We start from the raw sequence: 25,159 nt of genomic DNA on the forward strand, positions 1-25,159 counted from the left end.
AGACAGTGAAATTTGAATTCAATAAAAATCTGCATTAATAGTCTAACGGTGACCAGAAAACCATTGTTGATTGTTCTAAAAACCCTGGTTCACTAGTGTCCTTTAGGGAAGGAAATCTATCGTCCTTACCCCGTCTGGCCTACATTTGACACCAGGCCCACAGCAATGTGGTTAACTCTTAAATGCCATCAGGGATGGACAATAAACACTGGACCAGCCAGTGATATCCATATCCTGTGAATGAAGTAAAAAGAAAACAGCGCTCACTCACATCCTCCACCAGTGCAGAGACACACACCTTGGTGGGTTCTAGATCTGGAGCAGCCTTGTGATCACAACCTGGTATACAGCAGGCAGAGACAGGGACACTGAAGATCACCAGCGCTTGGGGAACTCAGATTCTGCTGGTTCGGAGTCAGATGACAAGCTTCCACACTCGATCACAAACTAGTTGTATGAAATGCAGCAACAGTGGAAGGAATAAAGGGATGTTAGCTGTATTCCTCAGATTGCAAGGAACAGTGAGGAATCTGTCCGTGTTTGGTCCAAGGTGATAGCACTAGCATGCCAATGCACTAAGATTAACACTTGAAAGTTGGTGACTGCCGTGGAGACCTTGGTCCAGGACATTGGTCCTGCATTGCTGCAGGTACAGCAGTGCCTTTCCATAACCTTTTGTGGCATTCATCGGGATGGTGGGGAGTGGGGGGGGGGGCAGAATGCCAGCTTGATCTCACTCCAACTGCCCCTTCTCCTCAAGAAATCAGTGAGGGGTCCTCAGGAACCTATAGGGAGGACGTTTATTAGGTACACAGCCTGAAGCCACCCACATGACTTCTGAAATGTCCATCCAATTCCAAACCCTTCTCCCTGTTCCCGCCCCCATGCTTCCAACCATCAACTCCAGCTCCACAGCCCAAAGAAGGTGCTCATACCCCATGGTAGGATGCCCAAAACAGGCTGATGCCCTCCAGTTCTGGGCTCTTGAGTGGACGCACAATGCCAAAGTAATCATAGACATCTGTGCATATTATTCAGCAGGCTGCCTCCACCTCCGCCATGGATGCTGGGAGAGCAGAAAGACATAGTGGCAATGTTAGAAATGCTTTGAACCCCAAGTTAATGTTACTTATGACTGCTAGGTAATCAACATTAGAGCGCAAAGTGAAAAGGCAACCATAGATCAAGATGTAAATTACAAAGATATAGGAGCACTACCATAGCACAGTGTTAATTACATGCTTATAATGTTCACTAATGCAACACATTTCACATCACTTTTGTGTATGTGTCCTTATGATGATCTGTGTGGCTGTTAAACAAGAGTGCCATCATATCCCCCAAATGTCACAGATATCGCTATCTTAAAAGTTAAAGTTTATTTTTTAGTTACAAGTAAGGCTAACACTGCAATGAAGTTACTTTGAAATTCCACTGGTGCCTCTTGTCTACGTGCTCTGCTTCCATCACGTAACAGTGTGTGCCATTCACACATCAATATCATCAGTGATGTATCATCTTTCATGTAAGGTTTATTGTGGGAGACCTGGCTCACATGCTTTGCATGGTCATGCATTGCTAATTCTTATTTGTGTAAAACTGGGGCTGATGTGTATTCCCAACTTGCTTGCTTTTAGGAAATTCAAGGCCTACTGTAGAAGGAGAGACTAAAACAGTTCCTCTCCGAAGCTCAAATGCGCTCCTGTGTTTCCAATGTTCCAAATGAACATGTTGGCGAGCTCACCAATAATTGTGAGGATCTTGCCACCTCAATGTACTTAAGCTATGCCCCTTTTAGTCACTTATGGTCATACCACTAATGCTTTCATCCTCCAGAGTGTATTACCTTTCAGTTGTCTGCAAGGCTCCATTCACAATGTAGGGATACAGTGTTCTGTGTAGCCTGAACTCAGCACTCACCAAGGTCAGTGATACTAATTACAAATAGTGAGATACTGCACTCAGTGGAGCTTTGGAGCAAGCTTGGAAGCATAGGATGGATTGAGAAAAACAATTGGATAGGAGTGAAGATGTAGCAAGTCTGATCAATGTTCTTTATTATCAAGTGAAGGCAGGAACAGCCATGATAGCAGACTGCCTGGGTCAAGGTGAGAATTGTTGTAGTAATGCAGTGGCTAGCAGTGCAATGCTTTTAAGTTTAAATTTATTTATTTATTGTCACAAGTGGGCTTACATTAATACTTCAATGAAGTTACTGTGAAAATTCCCTAGTCTCCATACTCCGATTCCTCTTGTGACACAGTGGTTAGCTGCCTCACAGTGTCAGCGACCCGTGTTTGATTCCCAGCTTAGATCATTGTATGTTCAGAGTCTGCATGTTCTCCCTAAGTCTCTGTGGGTTTCCTCCAGATGCTCTGGTTTCCTTCCACAGTCCCAGTAAGTAGTCTCACAACACCAGGTTAAAGTCCAATAGGTTTATTTGGTAGCATGAGCTTTCAGAACACTGCTCCTTCATCAGGTGAGACTACTTACTGTGCCTATCCCAGTCCAACATTGGCAACTCCACATCATGGCTCCCACAGTCCAAAAGATGGGATGGTTGACCATGTTAAGTTCTCCCTTGGTGTACCCGAAAATTTGTTAGATTCATGAGCTATATAGCAAAATCTTTTGTCTGATTTGTCACTGGAGTGTGAAACATTATACAAGTTGTGCCAAGGATGTGCAGTGGTATTGGGGAAAAGAACAAACAGCGGCATACAATAAAATCAAACATTGATGATGACAGCACTAGTGCTGAAGTACGATGATGTTTATGCTGAAGTCTCCTTATAGGGTGACACCAGTCAGGCAAGTCTTGGAGCAACCCTAATGCAGCAAGGACAGCCAGTGGCATTGGCATCCAGCACATTAACACGAACTGAACAACGCTACGTTCAGATGGAGAGAAACTGCATGCTAATTTGTCTTTTGTTTGGTCAGAAAAGGGGGATGTTTAGGTTTTGAAATGTAACAGTACCCCATGTTGCATCTGGTTTGCTGTAGTCAGGTGACCTTTGCCATGAGGTAATCTCTGTAAGCTGCCATCTGAGATCAGTTCAATCAAGACCGACAATGAGAAAACACCGAGAAGCTCAGCTGTCTTTAATCACAAAACATTGCCCACCAATCCATAAGATCATTAACAAGGGACTGATCAACCAACTTTCCTGCTCAGGTGGATCAGGAAAGGGTTCATGGTGGTGTTGGGAGAAAATAATATTAGGTCTTCACAGATGAGTCTGACACTAACCTTACTTGACACAGGCGTGAATGCAGCTCAACAAACACTTGATACTTCAACAGAAGTTGAAAGTCTGTCTGATTTTCACTGCTTAGCTGGGGATACTTACGTCAGTCATATCATGTTCGCACTATCCTCACTAAGATCAGCTGACACAGCAAAATCAAAGGTTCAATGTTGAATCCGCGTGGCTTCTGTGTTTCTTTTTGGCTCAGTGCCACAGGAGAACATAGGAAACTTGGTCCCCATTATACTACAAAAATATCTCCTCCTTCGATGCCAATACAGCTAGTGTCAAGATTTTATGTATTTGTTCTCCTGTCTTTGAAGTGCCGTCTACAGAGTAGAATTGTCTGAAACTCCATCCTTTGCACAGAAATTCAAACTGAGTGTTAGTTATTACTTGCAGGATTGCTCCATCACGCCGTACACCATGGGAGATCAGCCAAAAACAACATTGCTCAGATGGTCTCTTTAACTGCAAGAGTCAAACTAAAAATAAAATAATTTTGGTGTATCTGTCAATCAAAGAAGCTAGCAGATCTCACATAGAATTACTCACAATAATTTTTTATTACAACAACAATGTTATACAATCTTTAAAACCTACTGCCAATGTTCTTTGATTAAACTGATCCATTACCTTCATAGAATCCCTACAGTGCAGAAGGAGGCTATTGGGGCCCATCCAGTCTGCATTGACCACAATCCCACCCAGGCCCAATCCCCATAACACCATTTATTTACCCTGCTAATCCCGCTGACACTAAAGGCCATCTTAGCACGGCCAATCCACCTAACCTGCATATCTTTGGGCTGTGGGAGGAAACCAGAGTACCCAGAGGAAACCCACGCAGACATGGGGAGAATGTGCAAATTCCATACAGACAGTGACCTGAGGCTGGAAATGAGGCCAGATCCCTGGTGCCATGAGGCAGGGACTAACAACTGTGCCACCGTGCTGCCTTCTTGTTGGGGCGATTTCCATGGAACCTCGCTGCTGGGTTTTCAGGTGGTGGGCAGATCTTAAGTTTTACCAAATGGGCTTTCTGTTGCTCCCATGCCTACTCCTGATCTGTCTGCAATTTTACAGAATATTGAGTGGAGGGGGATTGGCGGGGGGGGGAGGCGATGGCGTATGGAGGCCAATCCTAGGGCAGCTCTCCTACCCCAACTGAGGCCCTGAAAGTGGCCAAACTGAAGAGCTGCTTCCATCTGATGTGAAATTTGGGACGTGATGGGAAAGGAATAGGGCCTTCCATCACTGTCACAATACCCCTTCCCCCGTAAGGATTGACCCCCGGGTGCTTCCTCTTGCCTTCACTTCTCCATCAAGATGCCCAATCTTATTCCTCCCACTTCACACACTCCTTCAGGTCTCCTCCCTCCTATCCCTTCAGTGACAACCCACTCATCCCCCACCTTGAACTTATCTCCATCCTGGTTCCAACACTTAGTCCCATGGATCTACCTGTACTCCAAACATTGGCACTAATGACTTGTTTTGAAAAAGAAGGGAATCACAATATCAGTGAAAAGATAGACAAGATTCCACTTTTTTAACTTTTACCATAATAAACCACCAGAATTCAAACATTAATTAAAAGGCAAAGGCTATTCCAAATGGAAAGATAACCATAAAAGAACCACAGAACCATAGCATCTCTATAGTGCAAAAGAGGCCAGTCCGCACTGATTATCTGAAAGAGCATCCCATCCAGGCTCTCCTATCTGAAATTAAGCAACAATTTAGCATGGCCAATCCATCTAATCTGACTGCGGGAGGAAACTAAAGAACCCATGGGAAACCCACATAGGCACAGAGAGAACGTGCAAACTCCACACTGACAAAAATAGCTGATACAATAAAGGTACACTTCATCTAGTTACAAATATTCACATTATTTCCTGCATATATGTGACAGCACATGATACCTCAGTTTTTGTTTCAATTTGACCTTCATCGTGTACAGTTTCTTACTTCCCAGGGAATCATTTTAGCTAGCCCTTGATTCACCTCTACCAGAAGTTGTAGTCCATCTGAAGACCCTGATGATGGTTAGCACTGATGAGGCACATAACAGCTAACACCCTCTCACTTGGGCCGTTGCAATCCTGATGGTGAAGCTATCCAGAATTCTCTTTTAATTGACCAACATACTCACCCACTTCACAGTCTGATTCTCTGGTATTCATCTTGCTCACACATTTCCTCACCCAATGTGCCAGGAGTTGTATTTTCTTCTTGCTGCCAAACAGAAAATGATTTTATTTGTAGAGAGCTCAGCTTGCTTCCCTGACACAAATTCTGTGCTCTGAACTGTCTGCTACAAGATGGTCTAGAACCAGAAACCACTGCAATTAGCTTTCCATTTACTTTGGGCTTCAACTTTCATCCCAATAACAACTTCAAGTTACATGGGCATTTATTGGATTGTAATGATGCCTTAGTCTGGAAACCAATTACTTGTCTTTCAGAATACTCCCCAGTTTCACTTTGGTCTGAAAGTGGGCATCAAACAAGAAAGAAATGTAGGCTTTTCCCAAAAGACGTGGGTCATCAGACTTAGATTAGGTGTATCTCGAATTTTAAAGTGACAGTCAAAGAATTGCAGGAAAAGAGCTGAGGACTGGGACTAGCTGAGGTGCTCCTGCAGAGAGTTGGTTCAGATGTGGCAGACTGGATGGTCTCCTTCTGTGCTCTGACCATTCTGCAAGCACAAAAATTGATTTACTGTCCTGTTCCTACTGCCAACTGGCTGACGGTGAACTGGACTTCAGCCTGAAAACGTCAGAGAGAAACAGAGTGTCTTTACAAATTGTGGTTCCCTGATATCATTGAAATGCTATTTTAACTGGGTTGGATGGAATACTGCCCAGTGTCAAATTGCTTTGTAAAGCCTTATGATTGTCCTCAGAAACTGACTGTCTGGAGTTGTTACAAGGATTTAAAAGGGAACTTATCTGAATGATTATAGAGTTGATTGTGATGTAATGTTTATGGGACTTGCACGGCATTGGTAAACTATCACATGGAGGTTTTTTTTCTCTCATTTTTACATTTAATTATCTTTACAAAGCACTCTTTTCTTCTCATAGGTGGCAGTATTGCTTATATACTGTGTTCTGAGGGACAGTTAGGAGAGGAGAGCTCCAGGAAGCAGAATAAACAGTATTTGAGCCTGTTGGAGCACAGCAGCTGAGTATCTGCATATTATTCTATCTCAAGGGAGGACAGCCAATTCAATGGACTAAATTTTGCCTGAAAAATAATAGTGTGTTTATGATGTATGCCTTTATTAATGCATAAACCAATCAGCAAATTCAAGGGATTAAAGATATACCAACCTTGCAAATCTCCAAAACTTGCTGGTCCATTAACATCGCTCCACCATTTGCTTTGTATAAACAGCACCTTGCCTTAGTCTTCCCACTACTTTTAAGAACATGCTGGATTTTCTCATTAATTGTTCATTAAACTCATTAGAGAAAGTTAGAGTAATTAAGAGTGTAAGTACCATTTTAATGAAGCGACAACTGTTAATGCAATGCCAGCCAACTTCTCTGGCCATGAAATGAAGCAATTTGAGGTATTAGAAACTAAAAAGATCAAATTTTACTTTTTAATATTTTTATTCTTACCATTCTTTCTGTTGTTTTTATACTACCCATCCAACCTTTCTTTCCTTCTCTTTGTTTCTTTTTCTATATTTGACTCAAATTCACACTGTTTCTCCATATTTCTCAATCCTCAAACCTCATTGGTCTTACACTAAGATACTAGATGCCCTTTTAGCCCCGTAGTATGTTATAAATTCACATTTCCAACAAAAATGTTTTGAACTAAAGGGTATGGAATAAAATCTATGTCAAGCACATGCCATGAAATGTCTTGCTCCAAAAGGATTTGGAGTAATTGCACTATGGCAAAACATTTACGGACCTGACTTGCACAAGGTGGCTTGGTCAGAACATCAGGGGGAAAGGAGCTGTAATTTGGAAATGCATCAGAGGCTGTGGAGTTTCAGCCAAGCAGTTTGTTATTAGTGCTAATGCCTTAATTAATGTTCCCTGCCTGGAGGCCCAGCCTGACTAATAGTTGGGTCTTCAGTTGGGCAGGGAGCCAGCCACTGATGATGGTTAGAAGAGCAGGTAACATCGCTGCTGGAACTCTACCACCTCACCCGCCATGGAATCGGCAGGATCTGACAATGGAAATCTCCACTGACCTCGGGTGGGAATTTCCAGTCTTGCCCGAACGAGCCTGAAAACTCCCACTCCATGCCTAGAAATTGGGGTGCAGTGTGTTGTGGGTGCCAGTAATCTTGCTGCAGCTGTATAGGGCATTGGTGAGGCTGCAGCTGGAGTACTGTGTGCAGTTTTGGGCGCCGCACCTGCGCAAGGATATTTTGGCCCTGGAGGGAGTGCAGAGGAGGTTTACTAGGCTGATACCGGAGTTGAGGGGATTGAGCTATGAGGAGAGGCTGAATAAACTAGGCTTGTACTCGTTAGAGTTTAGAAGAATGAGGGGAGATCTCATTGAGACGTATAAGATGATGAATGGGATGGATAGGATAGAGGTGGAGAGACTCTTCCCGCTCAAAAAAGACAGTAGGACTAGGGGGCACAGCCTCAAGATAAAGGGGAGGCGGTTTAGAACGGAGTTGAGGAGGAACTTCTTCACTCAAAGGGTGGTGAATCTCTGGAATTCTCTGCCCGTTGAAGTGGTGGAGGCTGCCTCGCTAAATATTTTTAAGAAGCGGGTTGATGGGTTGATAAGAGAGGGGATTAAGGGTTATGGGGAGAGGGCAGGAAAGTGGAACTGAGCCACAACAGATCAGCCATGATCTTATTGAATGGCGGGGCAGGCTCAAAGGGCTAGATGGCCTACTCCTGCTCCTATTTCTTATGTTCTTATGTAATGGGATGCTGTGGGGGGTTTGCTGATCCGAGGTTCTGATTGTACCAATTCTTAGAGGGAAGGTGTACAGAAAATCCTGTGAATTCTGAAGTGTTGTAAAGTATTGTAAATATACCTGTTATCGATTTGGCACTAGTGTCATCTAAGGTAAAGAGTAAACCAGTGAATAAAGATGAGTGAAGGGTGGAGCCAGTTGGAAGTAAGGACAGCAGGCTTAGTGGTGGAGGGAGGGAGACAAGGGTTTGCGGATATGAGGAAATTGGAGGCCTTAGAAGGAAAGTGATTGGTGGGGACCCCTGACTCAGAGACTCCTCAGGAAGGGACCTGGATCTGGGAAGCACGTGTGACTGCACTCAGTTCCTGAATCTGCCATTTGTCTGAAGGAATCTGCCAAGTTCTCCTGCCTGACAGTAATTAAAGTTCAAAAGTGGAATGACAATGAGGTTTGCAATGTCTTTCTTGTATTTAGAGTTCATACCTCCCTCCTTGAATCCGATTGGCCATCTTCTGTCCTCACTTAAAGCCAGAAGTAGACAGGTCGGAGACAGATTTGTATCAGGGAACAGATTCCTGACACTTTAACAACCCACTTGACACAAATCGCCTAGCTTTTCTCAGTTAATCATTCAGCTCAATGTCTATACACATGTCTACTTCCATTAGGGAACTTATAATGATCCAGTGCAGGAACTCTAGTTGATTATTCTCTCCCTGAGTTTAGGCACCAATGCCAATTCTCATGCCTTTCAAGCTCTGTAGTTGAGATCAGCTAATGCAGCAAAAGACCAAAGCTCAAATCTGTTCTTTTTCGTTTTTAGCAGCTCAATTGTTCACCACATAAACCTGCTGAACCAGCAGGGGATCCGAACATAAATCTTGAGTTTGTTCAAACATACCTGTGAAAAATATTGACAGAACTCTTGCTCTCAGCTACAAGCTTCTTTCGTTCATTGAATTGAGTGGCAGAATATGCTTAAGGTGCTGAAAGATCTACTCCTATTCTTACACCCCTATACCCTATATGCCTCTTTTTATCTTTAAGCTCTTATGTTATCTCTTAATTTCCATGTTTAGCGCCATCAACTTTGAAACTTCTGTTTCATTTGTTTTAATCTCAAAAGCTTAGATGTTATGTAACATTCTGCCAAAAGAAAGCAAACAGGAAGAGAGAGAGAGAGAGAGAGAGTGGTTTCTTTAATGTTTCAGTGACAAAGCTCTGGGTTACTCTCCAAGTCTGTGGGGTCCTGACCTGCCCACTAGTTACATCAGTTAGGATTTTGCATGTTAACTGTTCCTCTCCGCCCCCTTTAGCTTGGGGTCCTATAAATTACAGCTCTGTTAAAGGCAGCCTCTTACCTCAGAAGACTGCTTGGGTTTTGCAGACGAAAGAAGCTGAGGTCTTTAGTCAGCATGAAGTATTTTGTTTTATTCGCTTTTCCTTTGTTTTTAGTTTGCGTAACATTGACTAGTGCTTTTTTACCCTACAAACAAGTATTACAGCACAGCAGGATCAGAGGCAGACAACATGGGTAAGCAATTTTTAAAGAAAGTTTAACAAAAGTTCTGTTTGAAAGTACTGTGCATCTCACCTTTAATTCAACTTAATGTAAATGCAACCAAAGGTGTACAGATATATGCAGGCACACAAAAGTGCATATGAAAAGCCAATTAACTTGATTTTAAAACATTTTCGCGCAAGAATCAAGGAGGCTGAATTTTACATTCAAATTAAAATATATTGTAAAAGCAGAAGTGTAAGACTGTTTCTGTCCACTAAGAATAAAGAGAACCCCAAATGATTACTGCAACAGTGTTGGCAATGTTGTGTTGCTTCATATATAGCTTTCAAAAAGAGTAAAACTGAATTTGATGTGACAGTTTTTAATTTTGTCTCGATTTGAAACAATTATTCGATTGTAGAGCTGGGCAGTAGATGGATTATGCTGTGGCTGCTTCCTGGAAAGCACTTAGTCACCATTCTTTGCTTTAAAAAGAAAAATGTGTGTGTTCTTCCTCAGCCCCAATGTATGTGCTATGCAACAAGTAACGGGATCCAACAAGAAGTACTTCACCAACTGCAAACAGTGGTACCATCGGAAAATCTGTGGCAAACCGACGTAAGTAGCACACAATTTAGATTCAATCCTAAGTATCAGCATAAAATTTAGAATGCTTAGTAAAATTGGAAATTTTCGGTTTATAATCACAAGTGGGCGGTGGAATTGGTCTGAATAAAGTTCAAATTACTTGGATTTTTCTGCCAAAGTAGTTTCTCTGTGAATTTGTAAATAAGTAAGTTTTTCATATAAACAAAATATTTAGAAGTTAAATATTTGGCCAAAATTGTGCCAATGTGTGATGAAAGAATATACCCTGATAATTTATTTTCACAGGTTAAAATTAACAATATCTAATTTTATCTGGCTTTCCCAGGGCTTAATTTTGAAATTGTAAGTCAGGACTGTATAAGTAAATTGCAAAGGACGGTTTGATGGTGGACTTTGTGTTTTGTACAAATGGGTCCTGATTTCCTCAAACAGGTAATAATAAAGGTTCCATTTCTGTGCTGTCTGGATAAAGTCAGCACGTTGGCTATAAAAACGCAATAAGTGGCAGAATGGAACTTCTGTGGAGGAAATTATTATCGGCTGTAAGCGATTTTGAATGAATTATCTCAGCACCTGAAAGGGTAGTCTATTTGGCACAAGTACAGGAAGCTGTGGTAAATGCCCTGCAGCGTGAAATGTTGACAAATCTTCTTTTGTTGCTCAAGCTGTAAGTTTTTGAGTTAAGTCTGGCTCCAGACACCACACAGGCGCGTGGTGCCACTCACATCAGCAGGCCACTGGAGAAGTAAACTGATGACAGAGATCTGATTTCGTGGAATATTTAAGCTTAAATTGGATCAATATGATCCAGACGTTCCAAAGGAAGCTTTGTGGGTTTGCTCTGCAATATTTGCATGATGGAAGGGCAGATGTTTCTGGTTCTTCAGCATGTTTTACTGTAAATCAGTTTGTTCTTTACAAAAATCTTTTTGAAATAAACATCACACCCATGTGGCAGCATCATTATTGAAAACAAATGATATAAAGAGACAAAAATGTTTTATGACACTCCCGCATGCAGATCAATAGATTACCTCGTGTAGCAGGGGCAGAGTATATGCTGAGGAGACACCTGACAAGATTTCACCCAGTTGTGGAATAATCAAAACATATCAATCGTGGATCATGAGGACAATTTATTGCTGGGATTATTAGGGGTGGCGTGGCAGCACAGTGGTTAGCACTGTTGCTTCACAGTGCTAGGGATCTAGGTTCGATTCCCAGTTTGGGCCACTGTCCATGTGGAGTTTGCACTTTCTCCGGGTTTCCTCCGGGTGCTCTGGTTTCCTTCACACCCTGAAAGACATGCTAGTTAGATCCATTGACCCGAACAGGTGCCGGACTGTGACGACAAGGGGAACTTCACAGTAACTTCATTGCAGTGTTACTGTAAGCCTTACTTGTGACTAATAATTTAACTTTAAAAATCATATCCATATATTTTACCTTACATTGATAGGCACTCGGATCAATTATTCCATACAGGAAATTAAACATACACGTAGATCTATTATAAATTTTATTTTGAAAGTTAAAGGTGAGAGGATTTGCTTTCATGCAGTCACCTTGGCCTCTGGAATAGTTAGATAACAACTGTATCATCCAATCAATTTTACATTTCAACTGTCATAATCAACATTGTGGCTGGGATTTGCATCTACAGGGGGCATGATTTGCAAATCTCCCTATGTTAATTTTTGAGTGCAGCGGGCTGGGAGAGTTGCATGGGGGGAAATTTGCAGGATTCCCGTGAATGTTAGCGCCCCACTAGTGTCTCCCAGCGCCAGATTTCCAGCGTGGTCTGCCTTGCACCAAAAATCGGTGGGAGGCAAGGCTAGCATTTAGATGATATTTTACAAATCATTTTAATGCTATTCGCGGGCCCGGCCTGAATTCCGTGGGCCCGCTAGCCTCTCCCAACCTGCCAAAGTGTTTCACTCCAGTGGGGTTTAGAGTAGTATCCCACTTTGGGGACAAAGTGGCACGACTCCTCTGGAGTGAAGAGGGGACAATCGGTGACCTCCAAAGGGTCGGGCGGCAGGTAAGGGGATGCCCCTGGGCATGGGCACCCTGGCAATGCCCACCTGTGCCCCTAGCACTGCCCAAGGTGCAAAATGCCCATTCCCAGGGGCACCTTGGCACTGTCCATTAGGGATGGGGCTGTTGGGGGCGGGGCCTATTGTGGGATGGGGCTTGGGGGCGATCGATGAGTCTGGGGGTCCTGCTACTACTCTGCATCGGGGATCATTGCGGGTGGGGGTAGGCTAGTGATTGGGAGGAGGGGTGGGTTTGCCGTGGTGATTGACACTGCGGGGATGAGTGGCAGGGGCTGGAGATTGGGGGTAATGCCAGGAATGGTTGGGGAGGCCACGATGAGGACATGAGGAGCTTGGGGTGGTGGCAGTACTGTGGGTATCTGTGGACTGCATGCTCAGAGACCTGCTGGTTACAGCATCCTGGACAGAAACAGGCCCCACCCCTGAAATCTAAGATGCTCACGCATTGCAGATTGTGGGAGATTTTAGTGTGAACTCCACTGAAAAAAATGTGAATTACTCCAGTTTTTCTGCAAAGGCAACACTTAGACCCTGATTTTGTTGATATGGCTGCCAGAGGCTTGTAAGATCGTGCTCATATCCAATGGGCAATGCTGTTCTGCGAGCCTCACCTGCCCTGATTTCAGGGCAGCCGTGCTGGTAAAATCAGGGCCTTAGAATTTTTTGGGGAGAATCCCGCCCTACACCTTTCCTCTCTAGAGTTACACTTCCATGAAGAAGGAACAGCCTGTAAAATTAAAAATCAGTTGGATAATAAATCAAAGCTATCACATCAGACAAATACTTCAGTGAAGTTAAATAAGTGGGTTTATCACATGAAGAAATACTTCAGAAATATCAAGAACTCCAACCATTGTAAACTTCAAAAACCATAAAGAATTAACAATCTAATCAGTGTATATGACTGTACTGTAGCTCTGAGACACAGCCATGCACAGTGGTGTTTCCATTTGGTTCATTTTTTCCCCACATTTAAACTAATTGCATTTTTTAATGACTGCCGGTGAGTATTTTTTTTCTAAATTGAATAGCATAGAATATCTTTCATGATTCCAGGTTTAAACCGCTCATTGATGCCACTAAATTCCAACTTTGTTACTCATGTTAGCAGTTTGATACCGTAGCCTTGGAGGAGATTTTCAATTAGCTTTCCATGTTAAAAATGGGATGACGAGCCATTGAGAAAAAAAAATTGTCTACCAAAGACTGCATGGCACAATGTTCAGGTAGACTTTGAAATGCAACATTTGTGTTTCTGCCTGAAATAGGTGGGAATTATATTAAAACACTTTGTCTTGAAGAGCCCCAATGTTATTTTTGTGTGCCAATGTTCAGTACAAACGTCTTACAAGTTTCATTTGTTGGCATCAGGCATTGGTTTAACCAGTGCTGCTCGAAGGGATCATTCAAGGTGGCACAGTGGCTAGCACTGCGGCCTCACAGCTCCAGGGACCTGGGTTCGATTCTGACCTCCAGTGACTGTCTGCGTGGAGTTTGCACATTCTCCCCATGCCTGCATGGGTTTTCTCCGGGTGCTCAGGTTTCCTCCCACAGTCTAAAGAAGACGTGAATTGGCCATGCTAAATTATCCCTTAGTGTCCAGGGGACTAGCAGCATAGAGTTATGGGGATGGAACCTGGGTGGGATTGTTGGGAGTGCAGGCTTGATGGGCCAAATGGCCTCCTTCTGCACTGTAATGATTCTATGATTCTTAGAAAATAGTTTCAAAAGATTTTACAGGATTTGATGGGAGGGGCAGGGGCAGGTGAAGCATGAAGTTAAACCTTGTTTCCTTGCTCTGTTCTATTCCTGTCTCTTGTGTTAAATAATGGAAATCAGTGTTAACTTTGTGCTGATGGCTTTAAAATAGAACTAGCAGCCCATTTCTTATGATGCGGTGGCTGTCAGCATTTAAAATCGGGATTTTTCATAAACGTCTAAACTACCATCTGTTTCAGGCAATGGGCTTTGAAAACTGCTTTACTGTGCCATTTGTCATCCTATGATATAGGTAGGGCTCTGACTGCAATTTAAGGGAAAAATGGATGAAGTACGTGCTAAACACTCCATCCATGTGATTTGATTTGATTTATTATTGTCACATATATTAACATACAGTAAAAAGTATTGTTTCATGCGTGCTATACAGACAAAACATACCGTTCATAGAGAAGGAAACAAGAGAGTGCAGGATGTAATGTTACAGTCATAGCTGGGGTGTAGAGAAAGATCAACTTAATGCAAGGTAAGTCCATTCAAAGGTCTGACATAGCAGGGAAGAAGCTGTTCTTGAATCAATTATTATGTGACCTCAGGCTTTTATATCTTTTTCTGATGGAAGAAGGTAGAAGAGAGAATGTCCAGGATGCGTGGGGTCCTTAATTAAGTTGGCTGCTTTGCCGATGCAGCAGGAAGTGTAGACAGAGTCAATGGATGGGAGATTGGTTTGCGTGATGGATGTGCTGAGATCTTTAGCCATCTAATCAATTGTCCTTAAAAGAATGTTCCTCCTGGTTCCACTAAAAATGTTAAAGGTCAATGAAGCTCATGCTCCGTATTCCATGCCCGCCCCTCATCCACCCATTCTGTCACTTTGCCTTCACCTCAAAACCTACTTGTAGCCAAGTGTAATGTGTGAAACAGACAACATTATACTGGCCACCAGCTAACATTCCTCAGTGATTTGCCTGTTGAGAAGCTGCAGTTTGCTTGTTGAATGGAAATATGATCCGAACTACAAAATAGCTTGAGTCTGGGTGTCATATTTGTGGGAACAATAATTATAATATCTTTAACTTTCTCTTTCTCAATGCCTCCCAGGTTTATAATCTCTTCAGCTCTTTCATCTTTTTAAATATCCTTCATTGATGTTATTTTGCTTTTTTTGGCTCTTAAAATTCCTCCTCCCTTTGAAGTAATGATTTGACTGGATAATTGTGTGCAGGCATCTATACCCAGTGTCCATTCTCTAAGTGTAATCTGTGAGAATTAGTAGATGGTTAAAACATAGGGCCCGACATTGCCAAGACTAGTCCCTGCGCACACCCACTGTACAAACTTGGATTTGCCATAGATATTTCTCAGACGAATGGCATCAGTTACTTTCATGTGAGTTGACTCTCATTGTCTTCTGTCTATTGTACAGTAGTATAACCCAGTAATTGTAATATTATCTGAACAACATATTTGTGTCTGTTGAACAGCAAGGTTTCTGTGATAAGTACAAACAGATTGATGATTCTTCTTGCTGTACAGAGCTGTCTCAGTAAATATTACTGCCCAAAAAGGTGCCTCTGTCTCAGAAAATTATGGAAATCTGTCTGGTGCCATCATTTAGTGTGAGGCATGGTTTCATAAGATTGGAGTTAACTTTTATGTGTAATGATAGTGTCTGTTATGGTTAACCAAAAAATTCATATTAGAAACGCTTGAGCAGACTGTATGGAAGTGGCCTGAAACTATCTCTTTATTGTCGGTGGTAATGACCTTCCAATTAGCATGAAACCATATTTAAGCATATCTGTCTATTATTGATAGTTACAGTGACATTTGAAAAATGAAGGAATTCCAGTAAAACAGCAGACTTTGCAGTAACGGTTAATATTTTACTCTCATAATGCAACCCAATGTACGCAAACCAGACCGACTCCTATAGTTTTAAGACATGAAGAGAAGGAAAGTTCTCCCTCGAGGCCAATATTTATCCCTCAGCCAACATCTATAAACAGATAATCAGGCCATTATCTCACTGCAGCCCATGGGACCTTGCTGTGTGCAAATTGGCTACTGCATTCCTTACATTTCACCAGATTTTAAAAAGTAGTTAGTCGATTGTAAAGAACTTTGGGACATCCTGAGGTCATGAAAAGAAAGCCATTATTGTATTTATGTATCCTGCAAAACAATTGATCAGTGCTTAAGCTGCTGGTATGGCCACAAGCCTGTTTACAGATTGATTCCTTGAGTCAGAGATAGTGGTTGGAATTTTGTTGCTGTGTAATTACCGGCTACAGCCGTATTTTACATTAATTACATGATAAATACTGCGAGCATTTTCACCCTTTTATTCTCTTTGTTAGCAGTTAATGGTTCCTCATGTCATCTTTCGATACTTTTAAAATATGAATTCTCAAAAGTGAAGATTTCTGTTCCTGTGTTATACACATGATGGGTTAGAAATTCCTTATATTTATCCTGCTAATTTCCCTAATACTCAGGTTAATTTATCATGGCCAATCAATCTAACCTGCACATCTTTGGACTGTGGGAGAAAACCCACACAGGCACGGGGAGAATGTGCAAACTCCACATGGGCAGTGACCCAAGGCCGGAATTGAACCCAGGTCCCTGGTGCTGTGAGGCAGAAATGCTAACCACTGTGCCACCCCCATTTGGGCCATTCAATATTGGTTCCAATTTATAACGTACACTTCATATCTAATGCCAATATCAATTGGGAAGCATGGTTTGGTGTTAGGCATCGATGTGTACACCAGCATTCAGTTCCATTGCAACCAATGGAATTGAATATCAAGAGGCATTTAAACAGTATCTGATCCAATACTACCTCCTCTCCACTACTGGCAAAGGTGAATTTCTATCTCATATTTTTTAATTTCAACAGCATCAAGGCTAACCCTGGATTTAAGATTTGTTTATGCATAGTGTCTGAGATGATTTTTCTGTTGTTTCCTTGTATGTATGATTTGCATTATATATGATGTGTACATTATAAATTGGAACCAATATTGAATGGCCCAAATGGGGGGCGGCACAGTGGTTAGTACTGCTACCTCACAGTACCAGGGACCCGGGTTCAATTCTGGTCTTGGGTGACTGCCCGTGTGGAGTTTGCATATTCTCCCCATGCCTGTGTGGGTTTCCTCCCACAGTCCAAAGATGTGCAGGTTAGGTTGATTGGCCATGATGACTTAACCTGAGTATTGGGGAGTATCAGGGAGATTAGCAGAGTAAATCTGAGGAGTTATGGGAATAGGGCATGTGTGGCTGGTGCAGAATCGGTGGGCCAAATGGCCTCCTACTGAATGAAGTTGAGTATTTTTGGCCCTTTTTGAATCGACCCCCCCGTCCTCACACACACACACACACACACACACACACATCACATTTTACCTATCTGGCCCTGGTGAACCTGCTGAACTTGGCTATTTCCTGGAACTCCATCGTCAATGCATGGTGTGGGCTGCACTGTAGTACTGGAGTGATCACCACTTCTGGTGGCACTGGTGAACTCTTGGCTCTGGGTGCCAACTCTTGGGCAGTGAGACACCTGCCTCTTACCAAGATATCCAGGGGCAGGCAGGGACCCATCTGGAACTGGATGCAAATAGAATTGAAAGTAAGGATAGTGAGTAACTCAGATTAGAAATCCTTACTAAGTACAAATGATTTTACTATCTAATGCATTGAAAGTTTCACTTGTATACTTTGTGGTATAGTTATGTGGTACTTGTGGCTGAGCAGATATTAAGATACCTGCATCTTAATTTGGTGAATAGTGTTCAGTGCATAGAATTGCACAATAGATAAGTAGCTCATTTGGTCTATCATTTCTAAGTCTGGGAAAGAAAGATTTGCAATTGCATTATGTTTATCATCATTCCAACATACCTTACAGCGAATGCGTACTTTTGCAGAGCACTCTGTTGTAATGTAGGAAAAGTGGGAGCCAATTTACACACATGACAAGATCCCACAAACAGAAATGGGTTACTGACCAGCAAATTTATTTGGGTAATGTTGGTTGAAGGATAAATATAGGACTGGACATCCAGAAACCTCCCCTACTCTTTAAATAGCAGCAAGAAACCATTGCTTTTGCCTGGTTTTATGTCTCGTTTGACAGTTGAGACGTCCAGCAGTGAAGCACTGCCAAGTTGGGTTCACTTAATAGGTAAGTATCACATGCTGATTCTTAATTAATATCTTGCTATTAATATGTTATTAACATCTTGACAGGGTATATTAATCACCTATCATATCATAATTCTACCTGGCAACATAAAGATAACAACTTTAGGACTTCTCCCAAAAAAGTTATCGGAAGAATCAGTTAGTGAAATCAATTAGAATCATTAGTGAAATTACCACTCATAGCACATCTCTAACTTACAGAGCATTGGATCAAAATATGAAATACATATATGAAAACTAAGATTAAGGATGCTGGCTAGAATTGGAAATTCTATGCAGCCCACAGGAATGAAACCTCTACAGAAAACCAGAGCAGCCAAGAAGACAAGATGTCATAAATCTTACACGGGGAGACAGTCATCACTATGGAGAAACCAATGATAGCAACCACAGCTGCATGTTCTTTGAGTTAGAACATTTCTCATTTAGCAAATATTTTTATTCCTTGGCGCTTGTGGTCATTTGCGTATGGTTCTCGGAACACTGAAAACTCCTGTTTGCTTTGCTGCAACCAAAGTTATGAGATTCCCTCCTGTTGCAGTATTTCAAATGGCAAAGCAGCCAAGTGTGAAGGTAACAAGGTTTATCCTGTTAGCTTCTAGGAATATAAATGAATTACAGAAACCAAAAGCTGAACTGTGGACTAATATTTCTTTCAGAAAGTACTGGCTTATTTTCAATTTCTGGAGACAATCCTCCGAGATCTAGGTGGAAACACTGAGGGGAGTTGGGGGCGAGGGTAAGTTTTGGGGTAAGAAGGCCTAATTTATGCATATGGACAGGCTGCAGCTAAATTTAGCAGGCCTTTTCAGTTTAGGCAGCAATTAGTGTATGCCCCCTCTCTACAGTGAAATGATCCAGGCATAATGGAAAAAAGAACAGCCCAATTGCTACCAACAGTTTTGCATTATCAATCGTATCAAAGTTGACCCCATTGTTTATGAAAGAGCTGTATGAAGAAGAGAATATGTGAAACATCATTTAGCATTATATATAGAATTTTTAAATAACTCAGCATATGGTGAGTTCTTGGCTTAACATAGAGGGCTTGGTTAAGTGCAGGCAATTGGAAATTCAGGGATTGTTGAACTGAAAACATCTGACAATTTGGCAACACACCTCTATTATTAAAAATGGAATCTGATCACAATTGTCTAGATGTTCCCCTATATTTACTTCTCTTACCTGTCTGATTAATTTCCCATTATTAGGTCCAATAGTCCTCCCTATCTTGTTGAACATTTTATATTCTGTGTAAGAAAGGAGTCCCACATAGAATGTTATTTCTCTGTTCCCTGTACCTCTATGGCTATCTCTTCTTGCCAGATTATACTGGGGTAGTTAAAATCTTATACTCTGTCCTTTACCCCTTGTGGCCATGTGATGATGCAGCGACTTATAGGTCATGTGTTGGAAGTGTGGGAGTTCTCCCAGAGTGGAAACACTTAAGAGTTGCTCAGAGTACTGAATAAACTCCTGTTGTTATAAATCTTTGGCTACCAGTCATTGGAACCCAGTATTTCTATGTAGTGTCAGGAATTGGCAGTATGGCACAGAGACTTTACCGCATCGACCTGTTCATGTTCAATAAAAACGTTGCAGACAACTGGTCCATGTTTGAAAAGGAATGGCGCATCTGCTGTGGCACCAGGTTATCAGACAAATCCAAAAAGGGCAAAGCGTACACCTTTAGTGAAACTAATGGGCCTGAGACCATCACAAAGTCTTCTGTCTTCCAAATAGAGAAAGGGAACCCCAAGATACTATTTGAAAAAAATTTTTAAAACATTGCTTGCCAGTGAAGCACATGATACTCGACAGGCACATGTCTAATAAAACAAACAGAAGATTTGATGAATCAATGCAGTCATAGACTGCAACTTTAGAAGTTTTAGCAAAAGAACATGTGTTTGGCATATTCACAGATGAATTAGTCAGAGATCGCATAGTCTGTGGGGTTCACATTGGTGTTGTTCTCAATGCAGCTACTTCAAGAGAAAGATTTAACATTGCAAACAGCCGTCAGTGTCTACATGGTAAATGAGCAGCCTGGACAAATGCAGCAAGGACTTAAGGTGGGGAACAGAGGCATGCCCTGCCTCATCTGCAATGGCATCACCTTCAGAACAGAAGAGCATGTTTGCCGTTTGCTAAACACTCCAATAAATCTAACAAATGGAACCGATTTAGAAATTGCTGCAGACCAAAACCACAGGAGTTACACTGCAAACAATGAGTCCTTCAAAGTTCGAAGTGCGACTCTGGTAAACTAATTGGAGTTCAGCCAGAGCAACCAACTACTGAGCCTGCAACCACAGTCCAGTGTGAGTGTCAACATCATCACAGAGAAGGCTAAAATCTCCACCACACTGAGCAGTGTTTGCAGCGAAGTAAAAATTGACACTGGAGCAAAGTGCAACATATTGCCCAGGCAAATGCTGCACAAAATAGGCCCATGCTTACATCAGTCTCCAACACCTAGATGGACCTTGTGGCCTGTGACAGACAAATCATCCTTATGAAGATGTGGCCACTCCTTTTTTGCATACAGAGTAGCTTCAAGTTTCTTACAGTCAACCTGAATGTAAGGCCACTGTTAGGTCTTTGGGATAACATCACACTGGAGCTCATCCACTTTGGTCCAGGTGCACCGGCTCTGCGTCACGAGACCCCAGAAATTATGAAGTGCAATGTCCTGTTCAACTGTGATGACATTGGTCAGCTACCTATAACATACCACATGAGAGTAGATGATTCAATAGCTCCAGTAGTTTGTTCTCAGAGAAGGGTTCCATTAGCCATGAAGCAAAAGTAGTCAATGAGCTACGTCAGATGACAACACTGCATAACATAATTCCCATAAATGAGGCCACAGACTGTTTCCGCAATGGTGGCTGCCAGAAAAAAAGAAGGTTGTAGGGGAGAGCGGGATTGTGATAAGAATGCTGGTGGGACTTACTGAGTGGAGGAAGGGGGAGTAAGATTTGTGTTCCAATTGAGGTACCCTTTAAAGATGGTACCCCGATCTCAGTGGAACTTATCGCTGGCTGTAAGAATCCCTGCTTCGCTGGAGTGTTGGCGTAAACCCCGGAGCACAGGCAGGGTGGAAGAATGCAAGACTGTTCAAAGTCTATTATTGTTATAAGTCCTTGGAACCCAGCACTTCTGCATTCATTTCACACATTTGCTTATATATTTCTGCCTTTGCCTCCTTTTCACTCTTTGCTGCATACAGTATACCTCTCATAGTGAGATTATCCCTTTCTATCATTTATTTCAATCCATCTGAATTCTATTTTTATCCTTCTGTTAATTATATCCCTTTCTCTACTGTTATTATGTTATCTCTAATTAGTGCAGCTGTACTACCCTACTGACTGTCTTCCCCATCCTTTCTGGGTATGTAATAATCTGCAATTTTTATTTGTCAGTCTGTTCCATATATGCAGTTTTAAAAAAAAATCCTCCCTGGTTAAATTCTGCCCAATGTGGAGATACCAGTGTTGGACTAGGGTAAACTTGTTGGACTTTAACCTGGTACTGTGAGACTTCTTATCAAACTCCTCCCTACAGATCATTGTCTCTAGTTCCCCTCCTTTATTTTGGATGATATGTATGTCACTATGGAACGTAAAATAATTGAATCTTGTAAACATAAAATCAGGATGTAGTTTAATCTCACATGATTAAGGTTTTTTTATGAATCTGCAAACTGTCATTAAGTATCTTGAATGAATGTTGTTTACTTTCTACAAAGGTATAGGATGTTGATTATTAAATGTATCATCATGCCTGTTGCCACATTATGAAATGAGATGGGCAAGATAGTCTTGAAGAAGGAAGTGGACTATAGAGCTAAGATAGTTTGTTACATGTTGAATAATAAACAGATTGGTTATCTGAAAATGTTATGGGATCTTGTTTGCACTAACACTTGTCATCTTAGGCTGCGTGCATGACTAGAGTCCTAAAAGGGTCTTGATCTTTCTTTTACAACTTACGGGGAATCAGGATTGAAAGGATTAATGAATTTACATCTCCACCCAGAGATAAGTAGGGAAATATTGTTTGATTCTTTGTAGTTCTGTTGCTTATAGATTTGTTCACCACAACAAAATTATCAAGCTTCAGACATATTTGAAGTCAGATTCAAATTATCTCACAAAAGTTTAAAATGTCTTTAATTGTTCCTTCATATTTATTATTGGATTCTGGCTTCAAATCCTAGTTCTTCAGAGTCAGTGATGAGGTACAAGCTTTTGGTTATTTTGAAGGCACATGGTGTTCAGTCCAGCCGTGCAGTGTTGTGACAAAGGTTTCCTTGTGTGCCTCTTTTTATACTCTCTCTGATGCTGAACAGGTTTTGCTTAAGCAACCTCTCAGTAAGTACCTTTCCATTGTTCTCTAGGCTGCAGCTTGAACCAGTTCTAACCAGCCCTATAGCCACAAGCCTGTTTGCAAACAACCTTTTGTCTTCTACCACCGGTTACAATAGTTCAGTACTGATGCTTAAATCCCTCAGTTCCCCTTTGAGACAATTAATGCTTCAAGTAGCTAATCAGAATCACACCTAACAGGAAAATTATCCTGGCATGAACTACTTGCAGTTACCAGCTTAAAGAGCAAGCTTAATCACACATACAATCCTAAGCAATGATGTGGAGATGCCAGCGTTGGATTGGGGTGTGCGCAAAAAGAAGTCCCTCAACACCAGGTTGAAGTTCAACAGGTTTATTTGGAATCAGGAGCTTTTGGAGTGCTGCTCCTTACCACTTGCCTGTATCTGCATCGGGTTAAATAAAATAGGAGACCCTGATATTGGGGACTGGAGTAAAGGCTGCATGAGTACAGCAGGAGACAATACACTGAAAAACTTCTAAAATGATCAAGACAGGTGAGAGGAAACAGCTAATATAAATAATTCTTGTATGATCCATATCCATACGCTTCCCTCAAGCCACCTGAAAATATCCCAAGGCTTTGAGTCAGCCTTTAGGGTTTTAACCTGTTCATGGATGTCAGATGGAAGCAGAAACATTGCTCAAATAGTTAGGGATATAGGTAAAACATTCATGTCCAACCACTGCACATGTGCCACCTTTTTTGTTCAACAGGAGGTCTAAGGCCATTCAGTTTTGCAACACCATTCTCCCAAGCTGAGCTAGCTCAGCATTCATGGCAGCTATGGCATTTGCCGTGCTATTCCCTATTTTACTTAACAGCATGCACCAGACGCCTTGCTTCGTCTAATGCTACTATGGCTCCATAATTTGGGATAAGAGCAGAGAAGAAATATTGTGTGGGAGCGACTATAACCTCTTCGGGGCCGTAAAGATCACATTTGGGTCAGTGAGGATCTCGAATATGGTGAACCAGTCCCTAACAGCGGAGACTATGTAAGCACTATACCATGATCATGACAAGTGAGTCGGCAAGTGTTCATTTGCCTTAGTACCATTTATAAAGGTCTGGTCAATGTTCCAAACCACGAGTGAAGTTGTCCTTATTCCTTTCTTCGCAGACAGTGACATTCAGAGCCCATGTGGAAAAACTATATTTACAATGACCGAAATAAGGGCAGTTCCATTGTTGACCCAGCACAGTAGTCCATTGGGAGCATAAGATAACTTAATAGGTACATTTGCTTTATCTTTAAAAGTTCATATTCTTGTTAAGATACAGATACTTGACAGCACTCTGTACAGTGACATAATCAGAAAATGTGAATGGGATGGCAATCATAGGATATGTATGGGGTTCCCTGGGAAGCAAAGCACAGACCCAACAATCTTTTTGATCTATGACCCTAGCATATGCACGTGTGACCTGTTGGAAGAGGTTAGCACCCGGGGCGTCATAATAGTTGCCATATAGTTGGGGGTTGGGGGGGGATTAATGATGACCAAGCCCTGGCTAGAAGGCATGACAGAATAAAAAGCTGCACTTTCATGTCTTGTTTTATGGGTGATTCGTGTACAGTATGATTTAAAACAATGATAGACACACAGATCATAGCAATAAATCTGAGCCTTACAATTAGGTATTCTTGCCTGCCGAGTGATTCCTCTGTTATCTGAATGATGTATGCAATATATCTGTTTTGATGTGATTGATGGGTGAGAACATAATATGTTTCTTCTGTGTCTATAAAAGAATTCTGCAAAACGCAGGTATTAGTCCATCCATTGATTCTAAACATCAACTATGTCTTGCTCTTTTCCTCTGCAAGTGTCTTCACCTCCCCCCGAAGAGGAGGATGATTTAGCAGCTTCGCTCAGTGTCTTCTGGCTGTTTGGTATCTTTACAGTCCGTTGCTCAGTGGCGTAAGCAAGTAAGGAAGAGGTTACCAGCACATCTCCTCATCTCGTCTATTCTGGATAACACTTAATCAGTTTGCAGTGATTGGCGTGAACCCACTTGGAGTTTTCCGGCCACTTAGTAATACCTTCCCACTTTTCCCCCAGAGGCTGCTTCTGTGGCTCCCGGATTTATACCCACAGGCCAGGAACCGGAGAGTGTCTTCCTTCTGATGGGTCATCCAAGGTAGCCTAAACCTGTTGGTGAGCAACTCTAATAGATTGGGTTAATTCATAACAATAATCAAAGAGTCACTCATTCGATGAACATCAGCTTTTCTCAGATCTGGTGTCCCAGGTAGCGGCACTGGTCTGCCCGTGATGACCTCATGTGGGTTCAGCCCTATTTCCTTGTTGGCAGTAGTTCTGATACTGCAGACCATCATCGGTAGGGCTGTCACCCAGTCAGTCCGGGTCTGATACTTTTGAGACCAAACTTCTTTGGTCCATTTCATTCTCTCTCTCAATCATCCTTGAGGACTGCAGATGGTGGGGGCAGTGATATGACCACTGAATGTTCAGGAACCTGCACACTTCTC

General features: G+C 42.0%; 1 protein-coding gene across 1 annotated transcript in view; it reads left to right on the forward strand.

Moving 5' to 3' along the window:
- The first annotated feature begins 9,512 nt into the window (after nt 1–9,512).
- Nucleotides 9,513–25,159, forward strand: part of tgfbi (transforming growth factor, beta-induced) — a 62,949-nt gene continuing 47,302 nt past the window's right edge. The window contains exons 1-2 of the mRNA XM_080201468.1: nt 9,513–9,694; nt 10,184–10,282. Of these exons, the coding sequence (XP_080057594.1) occupies nt 9,576–9,694; nt 10,184–10,282 (218 nt within the window). The 5' untranslated portion in view covers nt 9,513–9,575. The remainder of the gene's footprint in view (nt 9,695–10,183; nt 10,283–25,159) is intronic.

The sequence above is a fragment of the Carcharhinus amblyrhynchos genome, chromosome 13 (assembly GCF_965287045.1).
Source record: "Carcharhinus amblyrhynchos chromosome 13, sCarAmb.v2.hapA, whole genome shotgun sequence".
Classification (NCBI taxonomy): Eukaryota; Metazoa; Chordata; class Chondrichthyes; order Carcharhiniformes; family Carcharhinidae; genus Carcharhinus; species Carcharhinus amblyrhynchos.